Source organism: Acipenser ruthenus, chromosome 3, assembly GCF_902713425.1.
Source record: "Acipenser ruthenus chromosome 3, fAciRut3.2 maternal haplotype, whole genome shotgun sequence".
Taxonomy (NCBI): domain Eukaryota; kingdom Metazoa; phylum Chordata; class Actinopteri; order Acipenseriformes; family Acipenseridae; genus Acipenser; species Acipenser ruthenus.
Genome location: NC_081191.1, coordinates 100,710,403 through 100,730,240, shown reverse-complemented (window position 1 = coordinate 100,730,240; position 19,838 = coordinate 100,710,403). Strand labels below are relative to the sequence as shown.

At 37.5% G+C, this 19,838-nt stretch overlaps 1 protein-coding gene across 14 annotated transcripts in view; it reads left to right on the top strand.

Annotated features, from left to right (window-relative positions):
• LOC117435469 (sickle tail protein homolog) overlaps positions 1–19,838 on the top strand; it is a 221,321-nt gene that overhangs the window by 141,568 nt on the left and 59,915 nt on the right. The window contains exon 2 of one of the 14 annotated variants that reach the window (XM_059019812.1): positions 12,757–12,833. The exons of 11 other annotated variants lie outside the window; for them this stretch is intronic. Coding sequence is in view for 1 of the 3 variants with exons in the window: in XM_059019805.1 (XP_058875788.1) it covers positions 18,337–18,375 (39 nt within the window). In the remaining 2 variants the exon portion in view is untranslated. Of the gene's footprint in view, positions 1–10,532; positions 11,005–12,756; positions 12,834–18,336; positions 18,376–19,838 lie in introns of those variants that run through there. 2 more of the 14 variants (XM_059019811.1, XM_059019805.1) reach the window with 2 other exon arrangements.

Sequence of the window (19,838 nt, the reverse complement as noted above, 5' to 3'; positions counted from 1 at the left end):
TTTTGTTAAATGTTTTTATCTTCATGGCAACGCATGAAGCTCTCCTCACGATATTCAGAGTCGTTCTTTTCCTACTTAGTAAGCAGACACAGACATTTAAATATCCCCTCCCCTAAATGACTATGAATGGAGTAATATGCATTGGTACTGCCGATTTTTTTCCCCTAAATCAGAACTGCATAGCAACGCATTTCCTGAAAAGTATCACAAACACGTGAGGAAAACTGGCATGACTTGTGCATGTAAACGCCGCCATTGTTTGTTTTTGTGCCTGAAATATAATTTTTCTGTTTCTTTGGTGTCTGGTTCTGTCTTTCACCTCTTTTTTCTGTGTAATAAATTATTGCAAAACCAACAGTTTGCTTAAATATGTGGACTTTGCTTACTTTGAAATTTACTGTGTGCTAAGACAAGTTTAAGATTTTAAAATTCTAATATAAATAAATAATTTTGTAATTACTTGTAATTATGGGTCCCTATTGGGGACAGATTTAGGATTTAGACCCCTGCAGAACCCTGAAATTCGTTTTTGGTGGTGGGCGTTGCTCCTGTATCTGCCCTGGCCGGAGGACCCCCATACCCCCCTGCCTTCTACTTAGGATTTCTAGCCTCCTATTTTTAATGAAAATGAAAAGACTGATGTATTGATTTTTGTATTAATTTCAATATTTATTAATGTTTTACCAAATTAGGTTATAGTTTATAGTTTCAAATCCCATGCATGTCAGACCTACTTCCTCTTTAAAACACCTAAGAGCACTGGGTGTACGTAGCACTAATTTAGTCAAGTTGTGTAAAGAATAACATTGAGACTTTTGCTTTGAACTTTTTTAAATGAGAAATTCCATACAAATATGGGTCATTGACTGAGCTGCTCGTTATATATTCATGTTTAGCAACTAGGGTCACAAAGACATTCAATCAGAGTTATTAGTTTGACGTAATAGGCATCTGATTTTTAAAAAAAAACAAAAATTGTAAGACTTTGCCAGTTCAATACAGACAGGACAGATTCACAAACCACTTACAGGTAACAATCTGCGTAGTTTAATTCTATAAAATAAATACATTTTATACTAATATCATGTAGAAACTCTGTTTATGTTTTAAACGATACCGTTCTGTCTTGAAGTACTGGACCATGTTTTCCACTCTGCTGAAATGATAAGGCTTTACTTAAATGAGTTAAGGTAAAAACAATAATACGCTGTCATACTCCACCTCCCTTAAACTGGGATATGTAACTTGGAAGGTGATTTTCAACACAACCTAATAAGAGAAAGTGGAAAATAACAGGCTGCTGAATTTTGGAAGGGGTTGATATTGTTGGTAGAAGTGCTTTGTGAATCTGCCCCCAGAGTGCGAGGCTAGGGCCACACATACACATTATTACCACAATAGGAAATGCATTGGACTGCAAATGATCTGTATGAGTATGATGTGCATTGGCTTTACAAAGCAGCCTGCTTGCACAGGCAGGTCCTAGCTGTTTTGTAGTTATGATGGGAAAAGGGGTGAGGGGTGGAGGGAGGAAGAAAGTCTTCTCATAGTCCAGAATCTCTTATAGACCATTTAAATGAATGGAAAGCATTACATTGCTTGTTGGGATTGGGATTTGCATTAAGTATAGAAAATACTGTTACAATTGGTGAGTTTTAAATTGAATCTTAAGCTACTAATATAACATTGCTTTAGTGTTTCTTTTCTGAATTGTAACTGGAATGAGTTTATCTGAATTCAGTCCGTGTAGCTGATTTGGAATTATCTACAGCCTGGATGTTGGAATGTAAGAACCCTGTCTGTTTGGAGAGCAAAGTTATTCAACTGTAGTGATGTGTTAAATATGTTCTTTGATCCCCCATTAAAAAAAAAAATACACTGAGAAACATAGGGGGGGATCTAAAAAATCTATTGTATTATACATGGCCCTAGAGCTAAGAAACATAGAAGCGTAGACGATTTTTGCTATAGCTGAATTAAACAAAAGCTTTGAAAATGAAGATATATGTAAAGAGGAATATCTACACTGTGACTTTAGCTGATGTGCATCGGTTTCAGCTTCCATGGGTCAGTGGGATTAACCCTTTCAGTCCTGAATTATTTTTGTCAAGCTGAAGAATAAACTCCATTGTTGAGTATACATGAGAACAGGACAAGCATTTAATTTATTTATTTTTGCATATATTTATACACTACCTCAGGCTGGGACCTAGGAGTCCTGTGAGGTTGCAATGTGATCTCCGACAGCATATGTTAACGGCGCTAAGATAAGGCAGGGCCTTGAAGGGTTAAAGCTGCTCAGTAATAGATGGGAGACTTGCATATAAATCTACAAATACATTTTTCTATTAATATGTAAGCATTTTTTTCAGCAATAGCTTTTTGAAAGGAAACTTTTACATTTATATTCGGCAAAGTTAGTATAAATAATACAAAATAGGGTGCATTGTAAATGTTTTTTATGTTAACGTTTACTTCCCATCTCGCAATAATTATGTGTGCCATTTAAAATGTTTACAATATCAAAAACAGTAACCTCAAGATAAAACTGTAATAAACATTTTTATTAAAGCCAACATAAAAAATATCCAAAGGGATTCAATATAACTTTCTGTTGCTTTGCATTTTCTGTAGGCTCTTCCTTTGTTTTTCAAGTAAGCAAGGTATCCATTTCATCAAACACTGAAACCAAATTCAACCAGACGCTATTGCTGTTACTAAAATGCAGCCGTGCCTGATAAATAAAACAAAAACCGTCAAAGTACGAGTATTATGATTAATAGTTATATTTACCTGAGCATTTACACTGTACTTCAAAAAAATGCAGAAAGATTGCGCTTCACTAATTAGGAGGCTTGGTGGTCCAGTGGTTAAAGAAAGGGGCTTATTACCAGGAGGTCCACCCCCAAGTCTCTAAGTCGCTTTGGATTAAAGCATCTGCTAAATGACTAAATAATATTCATAATAATTAGTATTCAATTATACAAGAAGTTGAAAACAGTTCATGAGCAGCACAGAGCGCTGTCCATAGACACAACCGCCAAACGCCTGCTTCACCCACCCTAATGGAAATCCTGTCCACTCAATCGAAGCCATGCATGCGTAAGTACAGACGTGATATATTCTGTGTTTTTTTAATTTTAACTGCAGTTCTCTTTGAGCTGCTAAACAAAAATGTAATATTCATGCACAGTGGTTTAGAGATACTATATAATACTGTTAAAAAAATAAATTCAAAAACATTATTTTCTTTTGTGCATTTTTGAGTACGCGTACCCCCGGTTGAAAACCCCTGAACGATCACATTCACTGAAATGTGACTTTGCCTACTCAAGCCTTGTGAACTCCCCCAAGCTGCTCAGAGAAGAGTGAGATGTAACATGATGGGATGCAGTCAAGCTGGAATAAGATGACAGAGGTTTATTACAAAGGTACCATATTAGCTCAATTCTCATGGAATCTGGAATTGCTCTAACTGTGGTTGGTAGCGTAGTTCGGTTTTGGTTCATGTGCATTGGGTCCTTGATCTTGTATATAAGCCAGAGAGTAACAGAGTTCACACACTGACTCATTTGCATCAGGTATGAAGTAACAGTTAGTGACATGTATAGGCAAGATTTGAAATCATGGCATTGTTTGTGCTGATTCCCATTGCTTTTAAAGCTGCTTATGTCAAGCTCAATTCCTTAAATGAAGCTTTATGGGCTTTTTGGTGTCCATACACACCTCTGTTGTCTGTTAAGAAAGAAATATTGTGATTTAGTAATGTCAATGCAATCCCACTAAATCCATGAATGGACTGACATGCTTGGGCATAACCAATATTTGGTATTGAAACACAGCACTAGTGTCTTCCCAAACGTGCCTTGGTTAATGTAGGTTAAATTGTTGTGGCCTACAGTAAGGTAACCGTTTCTGACCAGCCTTAATAAGGGTTTGCCAGTAAAGTGAAATTAGAGTTTACAGATAACTTGTCTACCACCTTAATAATTGTATATCCCTTCACAAAAGGCAGGCTGTTTCTTGTGCCTCTGACCTAAAATATCTTTATAGTTTAACTCTTTCCCCCCAGTGTTTTAATACACCTTTGTTTTTCATCTTATTTGTTTGTCTTGGCAGCGCATCAGAACTGCACACCATCGTCACTCTGATTGATTTGTAAAAGATGTATTGGAACACTCTTAAAGTGGTGTGAAGCTGCGAAGTGAAGGCTCGCCACAGCTTTGATTTAATGGGATCTCACACGCTCAGTAGCACAGCTTTCAGAATCCTTTGTGCTGTGGAAACAATATCTACACTGGAATGCCTCCGGCCTCAGTTAAGGCCATTGGTCTTTTATAACAAATATTTTCAACTTTTTTTGTTTATAGATACATTTACCATTAGCCTTGAGATTTCTCTTACAGAAAAGTGGAATAAGTGCTGTGTTAGAAACGCTAAAGTCTAAAAACGTCAATCTGTGCTTTTGTACTGGACTGATTTGGAAAATGTATCGGCATAAGAATTACTATTACTATTTGAAACCTAAGAGTGTGTTTGGTTCCACATGTCACTTCCATTTATACCTTGTTTGGTCGGTTTTTTTTTTATTGTGAAGGCAGTGGTCCCAAAGATGGCTCACGTTTGCCACGTACACTCGTGTCAAATGCCCACATTGTCAGCGTCAAACAGGCTAAGACAACAGCAACAGGAAGTTGGGATCGAACAACAGAACCAAAAACTTAGACTGGATTCCAAAATACTTTTTTATATTTGTTCTATAATGTGAAAAGACATTTGTAAGCGTAAATGCACTAGAAGTCATGTTTCATCTCAGGTGATTTTTTTTGGTTAAGAAAAGGGATTGTTGAAACAGTGTTTCTAAACTATCTGACTTATTTTTAAATGAACTGATTTTAAATGAGTGTCTTGGGCTGGCACGGCATAAATATCCTGCTCAGATCAATGATTGATCGTGCTGTTAAACAGAGTTCGATTTGCGTCATTCAGACACTTTCTTAACCTTTTCCCTAACAGCTCTTTTCATGAAATGTCTGTGAAGTTAATGAGCAGAATTCTGTACAAATGTTTATTATGTTGCAGAAAAACAACATAAAACCAGTGCAAGGTTTTATGTTGCAAGTTGGAGCAGTTAAATTAACACTGTGTTATCTGATCTGTGTCCACTGGCACCATTACTGGTAGTGCTCCTCTTTGCAAGGTGTGACAGCAGCACAGAAGAAGATCAGAGATTTGCTGATATTAAGATCTGTCAGAGTGAAATCATTCAGAAGCAGGAAGGGCGGTCAGCTTCCTTCATAAACATGATCAAGTGTTTCAAAATAAGGTGCGAACAGCAGAGACTTTAGCAGCAGGGTACCTTTTAATGTCTGCTGTAAGATGGATGTTCTGTGTTTATTTTTAGTTATGAAAGACCTGCCTCTTTGTTATGAGGAGTCTCCCCTTTGAAAAGTCAGTTCAGATCATGTGTGTGTGCCTGAAAGGGAGGTTTTGTGTCTTAATTCTTTACATTTTTATTTTTATTTTTATAGAATATTAGTTAAAGCTTAAGAACTTACTTTGACATTATTCATGTTTAAATAATGTGACACAGTTATTTTGTGTTCTAGATTATGTTGCTGATACATTTCTACAATTTCTCTAAACCTGTCTAATTGGTACATTTACAGCATTGCACATTCCCAGTATATTTTAGAGCTGAAAACAGGAAACGTCTTGCAGAATTGAGTACACTACCTTTTAGAATGTGATAGATGCTACTAAAAGGTATGGAACATAAAAGTGTGCATGAAAACAAACTATGATGAACTTTGAGAAGCTTGTGTGTCCTAAAATGTACATTAGATCATGCTGCCAAAAATGCTAATTTATTGTAGTCATATAGGTAAGTGATTGCATATTTGAGTGGCAAAGTAACTAGTTTTATTGTTCTGCCTGTGCTGCAGTATTAACACTCCTAAATAAATTCTCTGTTCTCTCTTATATGATGTAGCCAAGCCCCTTACTCAGCTGTAGCATATGCAGCCAATATACCTCTGGTCTAGCCTCGGGTGAAACCTGTTTAATCTCGTTTGCAGCTACAAAGGCGTGGCAGCGTCCAAGCAGAGACATGTCAGTCTAACCGCCTGTCACACCTTTTGAAGTGATTTGACTTTTGAAAATATAAACTCACCATATTCACTAGGAGTCGGGTGTTGCCTGCTTTTTTTTAATCGCTTAATGCACACTGAAGCACACTATGTCCAAGAGCGAGAACGCTCTGTGACTATTGGTGTCACTGAGACACACAAACCGAATGTAGATCCAGCTTTGAGAAGTTCCAACCCAGATCTGATGAGTTCCACCTGTCCTCATTTATGAAAGATCAGTGTTTTAGAAATGAAGTCAAAGGTTATGCAGAGAGGGCTTTAACTTTCCGAAATTTGCTCTGCAAGGTGTTACTAATCAGTGATACTGAGGTTCACATAAAGGTTTGAAATCATCCTTGTAAATAAGCATGCACCCAGTTACAGGTGCTTTCGATTCATGTGTATTAGCTTTGTCAGCTATGCACCATCTGTTTGCCAGCACACACCTGGTATTCTAGCACAGTACAGCTCTGGGGTACATGTTTCACTTCAAAGTTGTTCAAGGGGAATACATAAATGCACAATGACTTGTTTTCTGGCAAAGCTTGACACGGCGCATCTGGAAGATGTTGTTTCTGTATATGATTTACTGCGACCCCTTGTTCTCTTACACAGGTAAAGCTCAGATAGTAAACTCATGAAAACAAAGCCCATACGTTTTTAGTAAGAGCAGGCAGGTAATCCTGCCCGCTGGACTGCATTGGGCACTGTAGTGGAGTGTCCCAAGGCAATATGTCTTGTTGCTAATGTGAAGGAACGTGAAGAAAGCCTTAGGAATAGCTTATCAGTTTTGTTGGAAGTTTCTTGTGGTAATGTGCTTATAATAAAATGCCTGTAATAATAGGTACCTGTGATAACTAACTGCTGCAATATGAGGTATGGTAATAGACAGCTTGGTGTGTAGAAAAGAGAAACATTGTGTGTACATGTTATATCAGCTTGTAAAGGTGGAATGATGTGTGTTGAACCCCATGACAGGTCATTGCAGACACTGTTCCCTACTTAGAGCCATGACATGGGACAGAATACCTTCAGCATAGGGCCTGATTTCACATTAACCAGGTCCTGTTGTGATTGCAAGGAGTTCGGCTGGTTGGTTGTCTTACTTGCTGGCAGTTTTGTGAGTTTGATTACTTTCAGGTATTAAGTTATTAAGTTATCCAAGGCAACTTACAGAGACTAGAATGTGTGAACTATGGATCAGCTGCAGAGTCACTTACAGACAGGGCACAAGGAGGTTAAGTGACTTGCTCAGAGTCACGCAGTGAGTCAGTGGCTGAGCCGGGATTTGAACCGGGGACCTTCTGTTTACAAGCCCGTTTCTCTAACCACTAGACCACGCAATGTAGGCAATGTGAATGCAGCACATGACAATCCTTTAATATAACTGCACGAATGTCTTCAAGTCCAACTTGTTAAAGAAAAAACAAAAAACCTGTTAGATGTAGTACACACTTTTGTGTACCAGGCCTATCCAAGACAAATACAGTAGCTGATGTTTCATTTTTTTCCCCTGTCTTATTGTTTGGCCCCATGACACACTCTGCTCATAAAAGGCATACTACATTATGAAAATCTGTTGTATTGTAAAATATCAACTCTGTCTTGTTGAAGATCTTTCTGTAGGTTCTCTAGTGTTAATCTTCGCTAATAATACTATTTCTGCTACTGATGTTTAAATGAAAGTCTGATTTTAGATATACTGAAAGCATTTGCTTTTGTTTTGCAAAGACATCGCCACAAAATAAAAACAGCTGCTTCACTTTTTACAAGTTATGTACACTTCTGTTTTTTGTAAAGTGTGCAGCAATATTTAATATATTTAAGGTTTTTGTTTTTCTTATCGCCTGCATTCCCTGATGTGGGTTCAAACTTGTTTGAAAGTCTTCTGTTGCAAATACATCACTAAACACATTTTTAAAAAGGAAAGGGAAGCTCATCATGTTGCAGCATTAAATCTAATGCCCTTGTGTTGATGTGTCCTTTGTAAGATTTAAAAGCTTTACTGCTGTCAAAGGTTGAAGTTAAAATGAATAGTTTTGAGTGCTTGTATGAATGCAAATCAACACTTGTTAACATTGATTTCAGTGAATACTACTGTATTGAAAGCCCCAGACACTTCAATTTGCTTGGAACATACCTATAATAAGATGTCTGCTAACTGTCTTTTAAAAGAAAGTGTGAAACTCAGATGAAATTTGAGAACTTGCATAGCTGGTTCATTGTTTTCTGATTTTAAGAAAAAAAGCACAACTCAAGCTGACAATTCAGAATGAATGTGTGGCAATTATCTCAGCAGGAATTGCTGTATTACAAGTCTTTTGTCTCTGGAAAGATTACACACATTGCAGTTTTAGCATCATATTATGCCTGTACTGTAAAATGCTTTATGCGATGTGCTGCCATCACTATTTAAATTGTATTGCAGCCAATAACTGCATTTTTAGTATAATGATAAAAATAAAAAAATAAAAACTTGGTTGCTTTTGTTAAATCCCATTTTTCATTTTTATAAGGTGCAGGCACTTTCCATTAGAGGTCTTCATTTGTACACGTATATCATAATTTTACTTATCTCTAACACTGGGTTGACCTACATGTATAAATTCAGCACTATTTATGATTCGTTTTTCTCTGCTTGACCTGAACCAGTCTTCTCCACTAACAACCAAGTCAGGTTGAAGTGGGGTGCACGGGGAGAGGAATGAGGCCAAACCTTTAAAACTGTACTGGTTATGAGTGCTCTGCATGTTTTGTTTCTGTAATTGGTGCTCCCTGCAATTTTTAGAAGTCCCCCGTATTACCTCTTGAAAATCCTCTGTTGGGATTTGTTTCTTAATCTTATTGTATTTAACCAGGGGAGTGTAGGTTTTCTTGTAGTATTTGTTGCCTTCCTTTTGTTCTTTTAGGTGTTCTTTTTGATCTGTTAGGTGTTGCTTACTAGGGGATGCTTTTTCAGCAACATGGCATAGAAGGTTTTAGAAACTGCAGTGGCAGTGGTACTTTTGAAGGTCACATTTATCATTTCCTCTCTGACCAAGATTTTAAAAGCAAACTGTTTCAACAGCACTGGGCTCCTCATCAAATTTGTAGACATCACATCGCCACTGTTCAATAGCTACAGTATTAATCAGAATTCTTCATTATTGCAGAGCTGTCTTGCATTGTCAGTTTTGAGGCCAATTGTGTGCATCAGGGCCTATAATTATCAGTGCAGAGCTTATCTGTGCTAAATATATCACAGCTTAGGATATTAAAAGTGTGAAAGCATGACCAAGAATCACAAATTCTTAAGTGTTACTGGAGGTGACAAAGTTTATAATAAAATCATAGGCCCTATGTTGAAGCAAAGGTATACAAAAAGTTTTGCAGTACAAAAATACCAAGAACTAATCAGTGTTGCTGTGAGCTTCTGCAAAGTGTTTTATCCATTTACCATTTTTGTACTCCTCTAGACAGGCTTTGCAGGTGCACTTGCTTCAAAATGTGGTGCTGTGTGTTGTAAACTTAGTAAAAAATGCAGATGACCAGGATAAGACCTAGATAAGAAAGGCATCCTGTTAAGAGATGCCCAGTGCTGTGTTTGTCATTAATTGGTTTATATAAGTTGAGGACTTGAGTGACTGTGACTCTCCAGCCCTTAAGCTGAGAGAACACAAAGCCACTTCTTCAGGAACAGTGGCTTGAAACCTGGTTCCAGGAGACCAAGTTTGAGGAAATGTTGCTGTATCAAACCCAAAGTCTCCCCTGGTGTGCCATGCAGTGGCTTGAAACTGAAACCAGGTTCCAAGCCACAAAGTGGCTCTGTGTTCCCTCAGCTTTACACAAACACTAAGTTCCAGTATGTTCTGTGTTGTAGTAGTTCGCCAAATTCCACTATGTTCTGTGTTGTAGTAATTCACTAAGTTCCACTATGTTCTGTGTTGTAGTAATTCACTAAGTTCCACTATGTCCTGTGTTGTAGTTATTCACTAAGTTCCACTATGTTCTGTGTTGTAGTAATTCACTAAGTTCCACTATGTTCTGTGTTGTAGTAATTCACTAAGTTCCACTATGTTCTGTGTTGTAGTAATTCTGTGATCGCAGTGTGTCTGAACCGATCTTGTAATACAATTACAAATAAATGAATAGGAATGGCGAAGGCAGCTGTTGGTCAGATCAACCTCTTGTCCCGATTTATCCATTTTTTAACATTGATAAATAAAGGAAGAGCAGGAGAGTGCAATCAGGAGTTGTGGGTGGGATGTTTCCTTTTACGCCCTGCCCCAGTTTGCAGGATTAATTAGGCAGCTAAACTACTGGCATTGTTGCAGTAGGCAGATAATCCCACTGTGGTGCCAGGCAAAGCGCTTATCTACTTTTAACTAAAACCAGGGTCGGCTAACAGTCTGCCTGCAGTGACCTGACGGTGGCTTTTTAAAGAACAGGAGAAGAAGAGGAAGCAATTCTTGCTTTAGGAAAAATGTCACTCCTTACGGAAAGTACCCACGGTTACTTTTTGAAGTTCAGGAGCCACCAGGAAGCTTGGCTGGCACCATAGTTGTTGATGACAAGTTTGATAACTTTCTAAAGCTCTCTGACTGACGCTGCTGGCTATGCAGTTGGGTTCATTCTCACTCTTGTCCAGTTCCTGCTTATATTGTGACACTCTGTCAACAACCTGGGGCCACATTGCATTGGGGAGCAGCCAAGCAAACCTGATAATTGAGCCTATTCTGCAGGATGTGAACCCTGATCTCACATTATTTTATTTATCGCCATCTGTACTGCTGAGCAAAAAGCAGGACAACTGAATCTGTTGCTCAGAATGAGGACGTTTTCCAGCGACACAAGGAAAAGCCAGCTGTAGCGATGATAACATTCTGCTAACTTGACGGTAAATATAATGAATAGTTACACAGAAGAGATAAGCAAGAGTATGGTAACAGTACAAAACACTGCATTCAAGAAGGGGAATGATAATGTGTGTTTATTTACTGTGCAAGAATCCTAGATCACTTCTGAAAGTCACTGTTATTGTCTTTTTTTCTTTTAAGGTAAGGATATAAAAGCATGTAATTAAGTTGACCGACTGCAAGGCACTTTATAGGAGCAATAAAGCAAGTACCCAGCGGTAATTTCTATGAAAAAATCAAGCCTCTCAAACAGGCAATTAATAAATAGCCCAAGAGAAATGCACTGAAAATGCGGTCTGTCTAACTTTACCAGTATTCTTTTTCATTGTCACTATCATCCCAATCATCAAAAAATGAAGATCAAAATAAATGTCTGTGATGTTTTTGTTTACCCAGCTTGCATGAAATAATTGATTTTGATAGTGCTCCAACTAGGTAAAAAAAAATAGATACCTGTTTGCATATGCTTAAGTCTTTCAGGGCATGCGATGGTATCTAAAGTACATACCCAAACTCTTCATATTGTTTTAAGCTGTACTATGCTCCTCATATGTAATTTAAGTAATTATTATTATTATTATTATTATTATTATTATTATTATTATTATTATTATTATTATTATTATTATTATTATTAATAGTAAAGCAGACAGAATGGCAGTCCAATATCAGATACCCTCCTGAGGTAGCTGCACAGAAAGAGAGACAATTCTTATTGCTCATGGTGTAGGCAAAAACAGTGGCCAGAGATCATGCCTAGAAATGATGATGAAAATATTAAACATGTCTGCAGCAGAAAATGAGATGTTTGTAAAAGAAGCGATAGAAAACAGAGGGTCAGGTGTATGTCGACATTTGTAAACTTGGAGCAAAAAGACGCACAGAATGATCTCAGTCTTGCCTACACTACAGTTTGGCAAAAGCTGTTACAATTTACAACAGATAGCGTCTTTAAAGAAATCGCCCCAAAATGTGGTATTACAAAAAAACACAGGCGATTCAATAATTATTCTTTTTGATAATTATGGGGGGCAATAAAGTCGAATGAAACCTGTTGAATAATGTTATGTTAACATGTTGAATTACATACCACTTTGTAGTTTTCCATATACTTAATGAAAAACTATAACCGGAATCGGTTACAACACGGTAAGGTCGTGGCTCCCATTTCCCCCATAATGCAACGTTGGGTGAACGTTCCAGATATACAGTACGAAGCATGGCAGATAGTAACAAAAACGTCAATCTTTCTCTGTTAAAATGAAACTCGATGCAATGGACAGAGTATGAAAAGGTGAAACTCAAGCAGCAGTTTCAAAAGATAGAAATGTTACAGAATCTACATTGTGTGGATGGCTAAAAGATGAAGAAAAACTAAGAGGTTTTCTTGATAAGATTGACTCCTAAGAGGGCTACTCTAGGGAAAAAAAATGTGCTGCGCTAAAGACAATGAATTAGACCGGGTGGGGAGATTTGTGATGAAAATTGTTCTGGACTTTGTATGAATAGAATTTGGAAGTATACGAAGGCATCTGTGTGTCACATTCTTTTTTACATGTGCATACTGTGGATGTAATGTAGGTCATAGCAATCAATGTTTTAATGTTACTGAGAGCTTTAATTTTAAATTTACAGTTGTGGTGTGGATTGTACAGCATGTCACTGACATGCATATAACACATGTGCAGCACTTTACAGAATTCATGCAAGCTGATATTTTGTATAACTTACAGGTTTGAACCCAAAGGTGATGGATAGTGAAGACATGAGTTGTTACTTAAGATTCCCACAATGGCCCTAATTTAATGAGGTAAGATAGGGTACACATCGTTACCTCTACAGACAAAAACACACTAAAGAGACTTACCAGCACTTTACCAAGGTGCAAAATAGGACTGATTTTTAAATTTGGACAGTGGTGATATTTTATATATCGCAGTTACATAATTGTTTCTGCTTATGAACAACTGCTGTACAATACCAGGTAGATATTATTATTATTATTATTATTATTATTATTATTATTATTATTTAACAGTAGCAACAGTGTTTCAGCTCTCCTGTAAAATGTGGCCAGTGGCATTCGCTCAGTTAGGTCACTTTAAACCGTAACAGCTGCAGAAGAGAAGTTTAGCTTACTGTTCAATGTACACATTATTTTTTTGAAACTCACAACATTTAACTTTTTTTTCCAGTCAAATGCTGTATTTGTTATTCTTGTGACTTGAATATTATTCTGGATATATTTGTATATGCTAATATTTTTATTTCATCAAAAGATGAGGACTTTGGAACACCCCACTCTTATTGACTTGAAGCTCAGTGATTTCCTTTTTTCCTGTCATGAACTACACTATGAGCAATATTACCAGCTCTTAGTAATGTCAGCAGGTTTACGATCTCTCATGTCACTGACCCGAGGTCATATGAGAAAAAGGATTCAAATGAGTTTAGTGTAATAATTTCTGTTTCCTTTGACAGTATTTAACCAACACTGAGATTTATTTTGTGAAGACTATCGCAAGATTTGCTTGGGAGTCCTGCAATATTGTTTAACTAGTTCACAATAATAAAAACGGACTGCTTGAGTTTCAGATCTTTATCCCTACATTCTGTGAGCCACTAACAGTAGCAGTCTTGGTTCCAATGTCAGTGTTTAGAGCCATTCGCAATACTTCAATCAAGGCACATGTACAAATGGTTGGGAATTTGCCCCCAAGGAACAGCTTTGTTTAAGCTGTTTGTTTAACATTACATTGATGCTGACCTATGTAGCACTGTGGTATTTTAATACCCCACTTTATAATTGCTTTGCAATAATTCATCATGATGCCACACGCAGACATCGCCTGTAGCCTGTACTGTATTCATTTTAAACCAATACAAGGTAATCAATAGATGCTCAATTGGTGTATGGATGACAATAGTTTGTCTTTTTACACACATGTACAGCAATGGTCAAAAGTTTTGCATCACCTAGAATTTTAGGATTGAGAAAAAAAAATGTTTTCACATTTTTCAGTTTTTCATTAACTATATGGGAAACCTACATAGCAGTATGTAATTCAATATGCTAACATAACATTATTCAGCAGGTTTCATTCGACTTTATAAAGAAAAATTTGCTAATTCTATAAGTTGATGCAAAACTTGTGGCCAGAGCTGTACCACTATATTTCAGCTTACAGTGCCTTGCGAAAGTATTCGGCCCCCTTGAACTTTGCGACCTTTTGCCACATTTCAGGCTTCAAACATAAAGATATGAAACTGTAATTTTTTGTGAAGAATCAACAACAAGTGGGACACAATCATGAAGTGGAACGAAATTTATTGGATATTTCAAACTTTTTTAACAAATAAAAAACTGAAAAATTGGGCGTGCAAAATTATTCAGCCCCTTTACTTTCAGTGCAGCAAACTCTCTCCAGAAGTTCAGTGAGGATCTCTGAATGATCCAATGTTGACCTAAATGACTAATGATGATAAATAGAATCCACCTGTGTGTAATCAAGTCTCCGTATAAATGCACCTGCACTGTGATAGTCTCAGAGGTCCATTTAAAGCGCAGAGAGCATCATGAAGAACAAGGAACACACCAGGCAGGTCCGAGATACTGTTGTGGAGAAGTTTAAAGCCGGATTTGGATACAAAAAGATTTCCCAAGCTTTAAACATCCCAAGGAGCACTGTGCAGCGATAATATTGAAATGGAAGGAGTATCAGACCACTGCAAATCTACCAAGACCTGGCCGTCCCTCTAAACTTTCAGCTCATACAAGGAGAAGACTGATCAGAGATGCAGCCAAGAGGCCCATGATCACTCTGGATGAACTGCAGAGATCTACAGCTGAGGTGGGAGACTCTGTCCATAGGACAACAATCAGTCGTATACTGCACAAATCTGGCCTTTATGGAAGAGTGGCAAGAAGAAAGCCATTTCTTAAAGATATCCATAAAAAGTGTCGTTTACAGTTTGCCACAAGCCACCTGGGAGACACACCAAACATGTGGAAGAAGGTGCTCTGGTCAGATGAAACCAAAATCGAACTTTTTGGCAACAATGCAAAACGTTATGTTTGGCGTAAAAGCAACACAGCTCATCACCCTGAACACACCATCCCCACTGTCAAACATGGTGGTGGCAGCATCATGGTTTGGGTCTGCTTTTCTTCAGCAGGGACAGGGAAGATGGTAAAAATTGATGGGAAGATGGATGGAGCCAAATACAGGACCATTCTGGAAGAAAACCTTATGGAGTCTGCAAAAGACCTGAGACTGGGACGGAGATTTGTCTTCCAACAAGACAATGATCCAAAACATAAAGCAAAATCTACAATGGAATGGTTCACAAATAAACATATCCAGGTGTTAGAATGGCCAAGTCAAAGTCCAGACCTGAATCCAATCGAGAATCTGTGGAAAGAACTGAAAACTGCTGTTCACAAATGCTCTCCATCCAACCTCACTGAGCTCGAGCTGTTTTGCAAGGAGGAATGGGCAAAAATTTCAGTCTCTCGATGTGCAAAACTGATAGAGACATACCCCAAGCGACTTACAGCTGTAATCGCAGCAAAAGGTGGCGCTACAAAGTATTAACTTAAGGGGGCTGAATAATTTTGCACGCCCAATTTTTCAGTTTTTTATTTGTTAAAGTTTGAAATATCCAATAAATTTTGTTCCACTTCATGATTGTGTCCCACATAAGTGAGGTCTTGGGCGTGCTCCTTCTCACTTTTTTTTTACTACAAAATAGCATCTTACAGCATGACCCAAACAAACATGTCCTTGCCAATACATGCACTGTGCTGTTGTAATTCCCAGCATTTAAATAGCATCTAGAAGATCTGCTGTAGTGTAAAACAAGGTTGTAATGATTGCATCGTATTTGATTTAACACCATATTTTTATTTGTGTTTTATAAACATTTACATATTCTCCAGAAAGCTGAGGAAAGCACATCACTATGTCCCTATTCTGAAAATTTAGAAAAAAATCTGACAAATGTATGTACTGGAATAGAACAACAAAATTCCCTTGACATTAACCTGGGTCGGGTTAGATGAATATCTTTTAGACAAGAGGTGCCTCTGTGCCGTGTGAGAGCTAAAGATAAATCCAGTTGACTACGAAAGTGAGACGAATTGGTGTCATGGCGTATGAATTGTAGTTTTCTTGACAGGGTTTGTCATGTCAGTTGTTTAAGGTATCGTTTTAGTTTACAGTCATGAAAACATGCATTTTCATCTGGATGTCGCCACTTTTGGAAGCATGCATAGGATATATTGCATACTGTACTCTTACATTCCTAACCTGTATTTTGCAGCTTGGTGGGCTGTACCCAGAGCTGACATCTTTAGATACAGTAAATTGAACTTGCGTGTCATTTTCTGCATTAACATGAAGTACTGGATCTGTACTTTAACTTGGGAATGGAGCTTTCCATTTTCTCATTGTGTAGCTTACTGTGTGCGACTGTAAGGAAACAAATCACCTGCTGAAACCACTGATTGCTTCAAAATTGCTATCTCTGCAAGTTGATCCACCAGTCAACTCCTTGCCCTGAAGGCTCAAAGAATAATAAGCTTTATTGTGTTTTATATACAAAGCTATCGCATACAGTGCGGCTTATCTTGGAGTTCATAAGCTTCCAATGAAGGCAAATCCATTTTACAGTGTGGCATTTTTATTTCCTGTCCATCATTCTCAGTACTAACCTGCATCTAGAGTTAATAAGATGAGACCAATTAACAAGAGTCAGACAATGATTAGGATCATTGGTGTTGTCTGGTTTTGTATCTCTGTCAGATAGCACGTTTTAGGCAGGCCATTGTTCCTGATGTCTGTTTCACACAAATACAGTAAACTGGATTTCTGCAAAGCTAAATGCAGACAGGAACTGCTGACATAAGTGGCAGATTGTGCTGAACAGTAAAAGCTCAGCAGTTACTGGAGATCAGTTATGCAATGTATGATTGTGGAAACAAAACAAAAAAAATGTTAGTCATTTGGCATAATATTGATGATTCTTTGGCAACATGTTTTCAGTGTTTTGTCAAAACGATCTAACTGTGGTATTCTATTTTAAATATTTAAATGCAGCCATTCTTGAAGGATAGATTTGATCTTGCAGGAGTTGCCCCCCCCCCCCCCCCCCCCAGGATGATTGACAGTCCAGAACAGCTTTGTGCTGAAACACTGGAAATGGCTCCCTAAGTCTTGTATCATTTCACTTCAGAACTTCGTGTTATAACATGAAAGAGATTCACCAAGACTTCTTGTCCAAACACGTGTGCTCTTAGATTATTTACCTCACAATTTATGATGCATATGTAGTAGTATATAAAGTTGGTTTTTTTGACTTTCAATCAGTTTTCTTTATTATTTTGTCTCTGTTACTTAAGTTGATACTTTAAGTATATATAATTTGTGAACCACCAAACCGTCCAGTAGCTACTGTAGGATTCATCTATTTTTGCTGCACTTTTAAAGTTATGCTAGTTTTGATCCATTCTAGCCATTTTTTTCTGTATTACCTTTTTAAATAATAATAATAGTTTGGAAATGTACTGTATTAATAATTCTTATGTTGTTGATGTAATAGAGGTGCTCATTCTTTTTTACCACTAAAAAATAAAGGGGAAGCGTCAACATTTTATATTAAAATAAAGTATTGAAGACCATTTGTACTTGTAATCAAAGTTAATATATGTGATGGCTTCCAAAAATACTGATGCACTTGTACACAGAGAATGGACTGGGGTGGTTTATGTATAAGAACATAAGAAAGAACATAAGAAAGTTTGCAAACGAGAGGAGGCCATTCAGCCCATCTTGCTTGTTTGGTTGTTGGTAGCTTATTGATCCCAGAATCTCATCAAGCAGCTTCTTGAAGGATCCCAGGGTGTCAGCTTCAACAACATTACTGGGGAGTTGGTTCCAGACCCTCACAATTCTCTGTGTAAAAAAGTGCCTCCAATTTTCTGTTCTGAATGCCCCTTTATCTAATCTCCATTTGTGACCCCTGGTCCTTGTTTCTTTTTTTCAGGTCAAAAAAGTCCCCAGGGTCGACATTGTCTATACCTTTTAGGATTTTGAATGTTTCTGAGGCAAACATTATAGCGTTATAGTAACACTATTACTTGGCTACCATTTAAATTACTGTCATGTGTTAAACTAATGAGACATAGATATGAATAGTTTTTAAGTCACTGTATCTTTGTTATATATTTTTTGATATATATATATATTTTTTTGCTTGAAACCATCTATTAGGTCTTACAGTGCATGTTGGCCTCGCTTCACTCTGAGCTTGACATGCAAAGGTACTTGATGAAAATCGAGTCATCTCAAAGAGTTAGTACATCATTTCTCTTCTCTGCATCCTTTCCCAGTTGAGTGTGCTCTTTATTCTGTTCTGCATCCCAGCTAACCTCCCAGCACTCCAGCAGTGCCCTTCTCAACACGCAGCATTGCACTCTTCAAAAACCAAGCGGTTGAGAAATCCTAACAAGCTGACACAGCCGTCGACACAGGCTTGTGTAGTCGTTTGTTTTATCGGGCATCGAGCATTATAGTTTAAAGCCCTTTCAAAGTTCTTATCTCCACATTCAATGACCTCTTGCACGTTATTTAATAACCTCAGCATTGTACTGCATGTATTTAGGCGCTTCATTTTTTTGTGTGACTTGTACTGAATTAACACATGACAAAAAGTGCCCTGGAGAATATGTTTAGTTCAATAGAGCAAAAAGACAAGAACAACTACCCATTTATACAAGTATTATAGTAACACACATCCTCACCACAGCTGTAAATACAAAATTAGAGCTATCAATATAATGAAAAAGTACATTACCTTGACCTACAATTCACATATGTACTTGTAAAAATGTTCTGTGGCAGGAGGACAAGTTTGTCTGTATTTCCCCCAGATTCTGATACTCAAAAATGTGTCCTACATATTTCCTGACCAAATTCCAGGGCAGAATTAAAAAGTCACTCTTTCGCAAGTAGTGCTCTTTCAAATGATATATATTTATATGTTGTTAGCTTGACCGTGATGTCATCATAGATTACGGGCCCTATGTATCATTGTGTTGATTTTGTTCATTTCTATTTCGTAGCGGTTGTTTTTTTTAGTATTTTCTTCAAAGTGCTGTATGCTCAAGCAATCTCACCCACATGCTCGTTGCCAGTGAAATGGAGCATGTATATTAGGTTTAATGAGTTGACATATGCTCACTTCAGTAACCAAACGAAAGAAGCAAACACAATGAAAACAATATGTTTTCACATCACAGGTTGTGCTGCGAAAGTTGAAAATGAAAATACCTACAGTAGATACGAAGGAAAATGCTATGATACTATGAGCCCTGTATATTATGAGAACTTGAATAACCTCCTTGATGCATTGTGCTAGGTTTGGCATCTCTTTCATTAGTTTTTAAAATGTAAATTAAAAACATAAGTGCAGTGGATATCAGCTGTATTGGTAGGCAGCGTGCATGGTGTTAATTTAAAACATGTGCCTGAATGGAATGCTGAAAGCGCGTGTAAGAGCAGTCCTTGCATTAGAAGAAATATAACTTGCAGACAAAAGGAATGCATCTTCAGCTTGATGTCTGTTACATGGAGCAATGCAGCATGCAGTAGAATATAGGATTGCGTTACTCCTTAGAGGGTTTTCAGTTGTAGGTCAAATCCCAAGATGCAGCATATGCAGTAATATACACTTCATTGAAAGTATATCCAGTTTATATTCCAATGCACAGGAGTGAGGTCTGTGTGAGTGCTGATCTTACAAACGCATGTCTGTA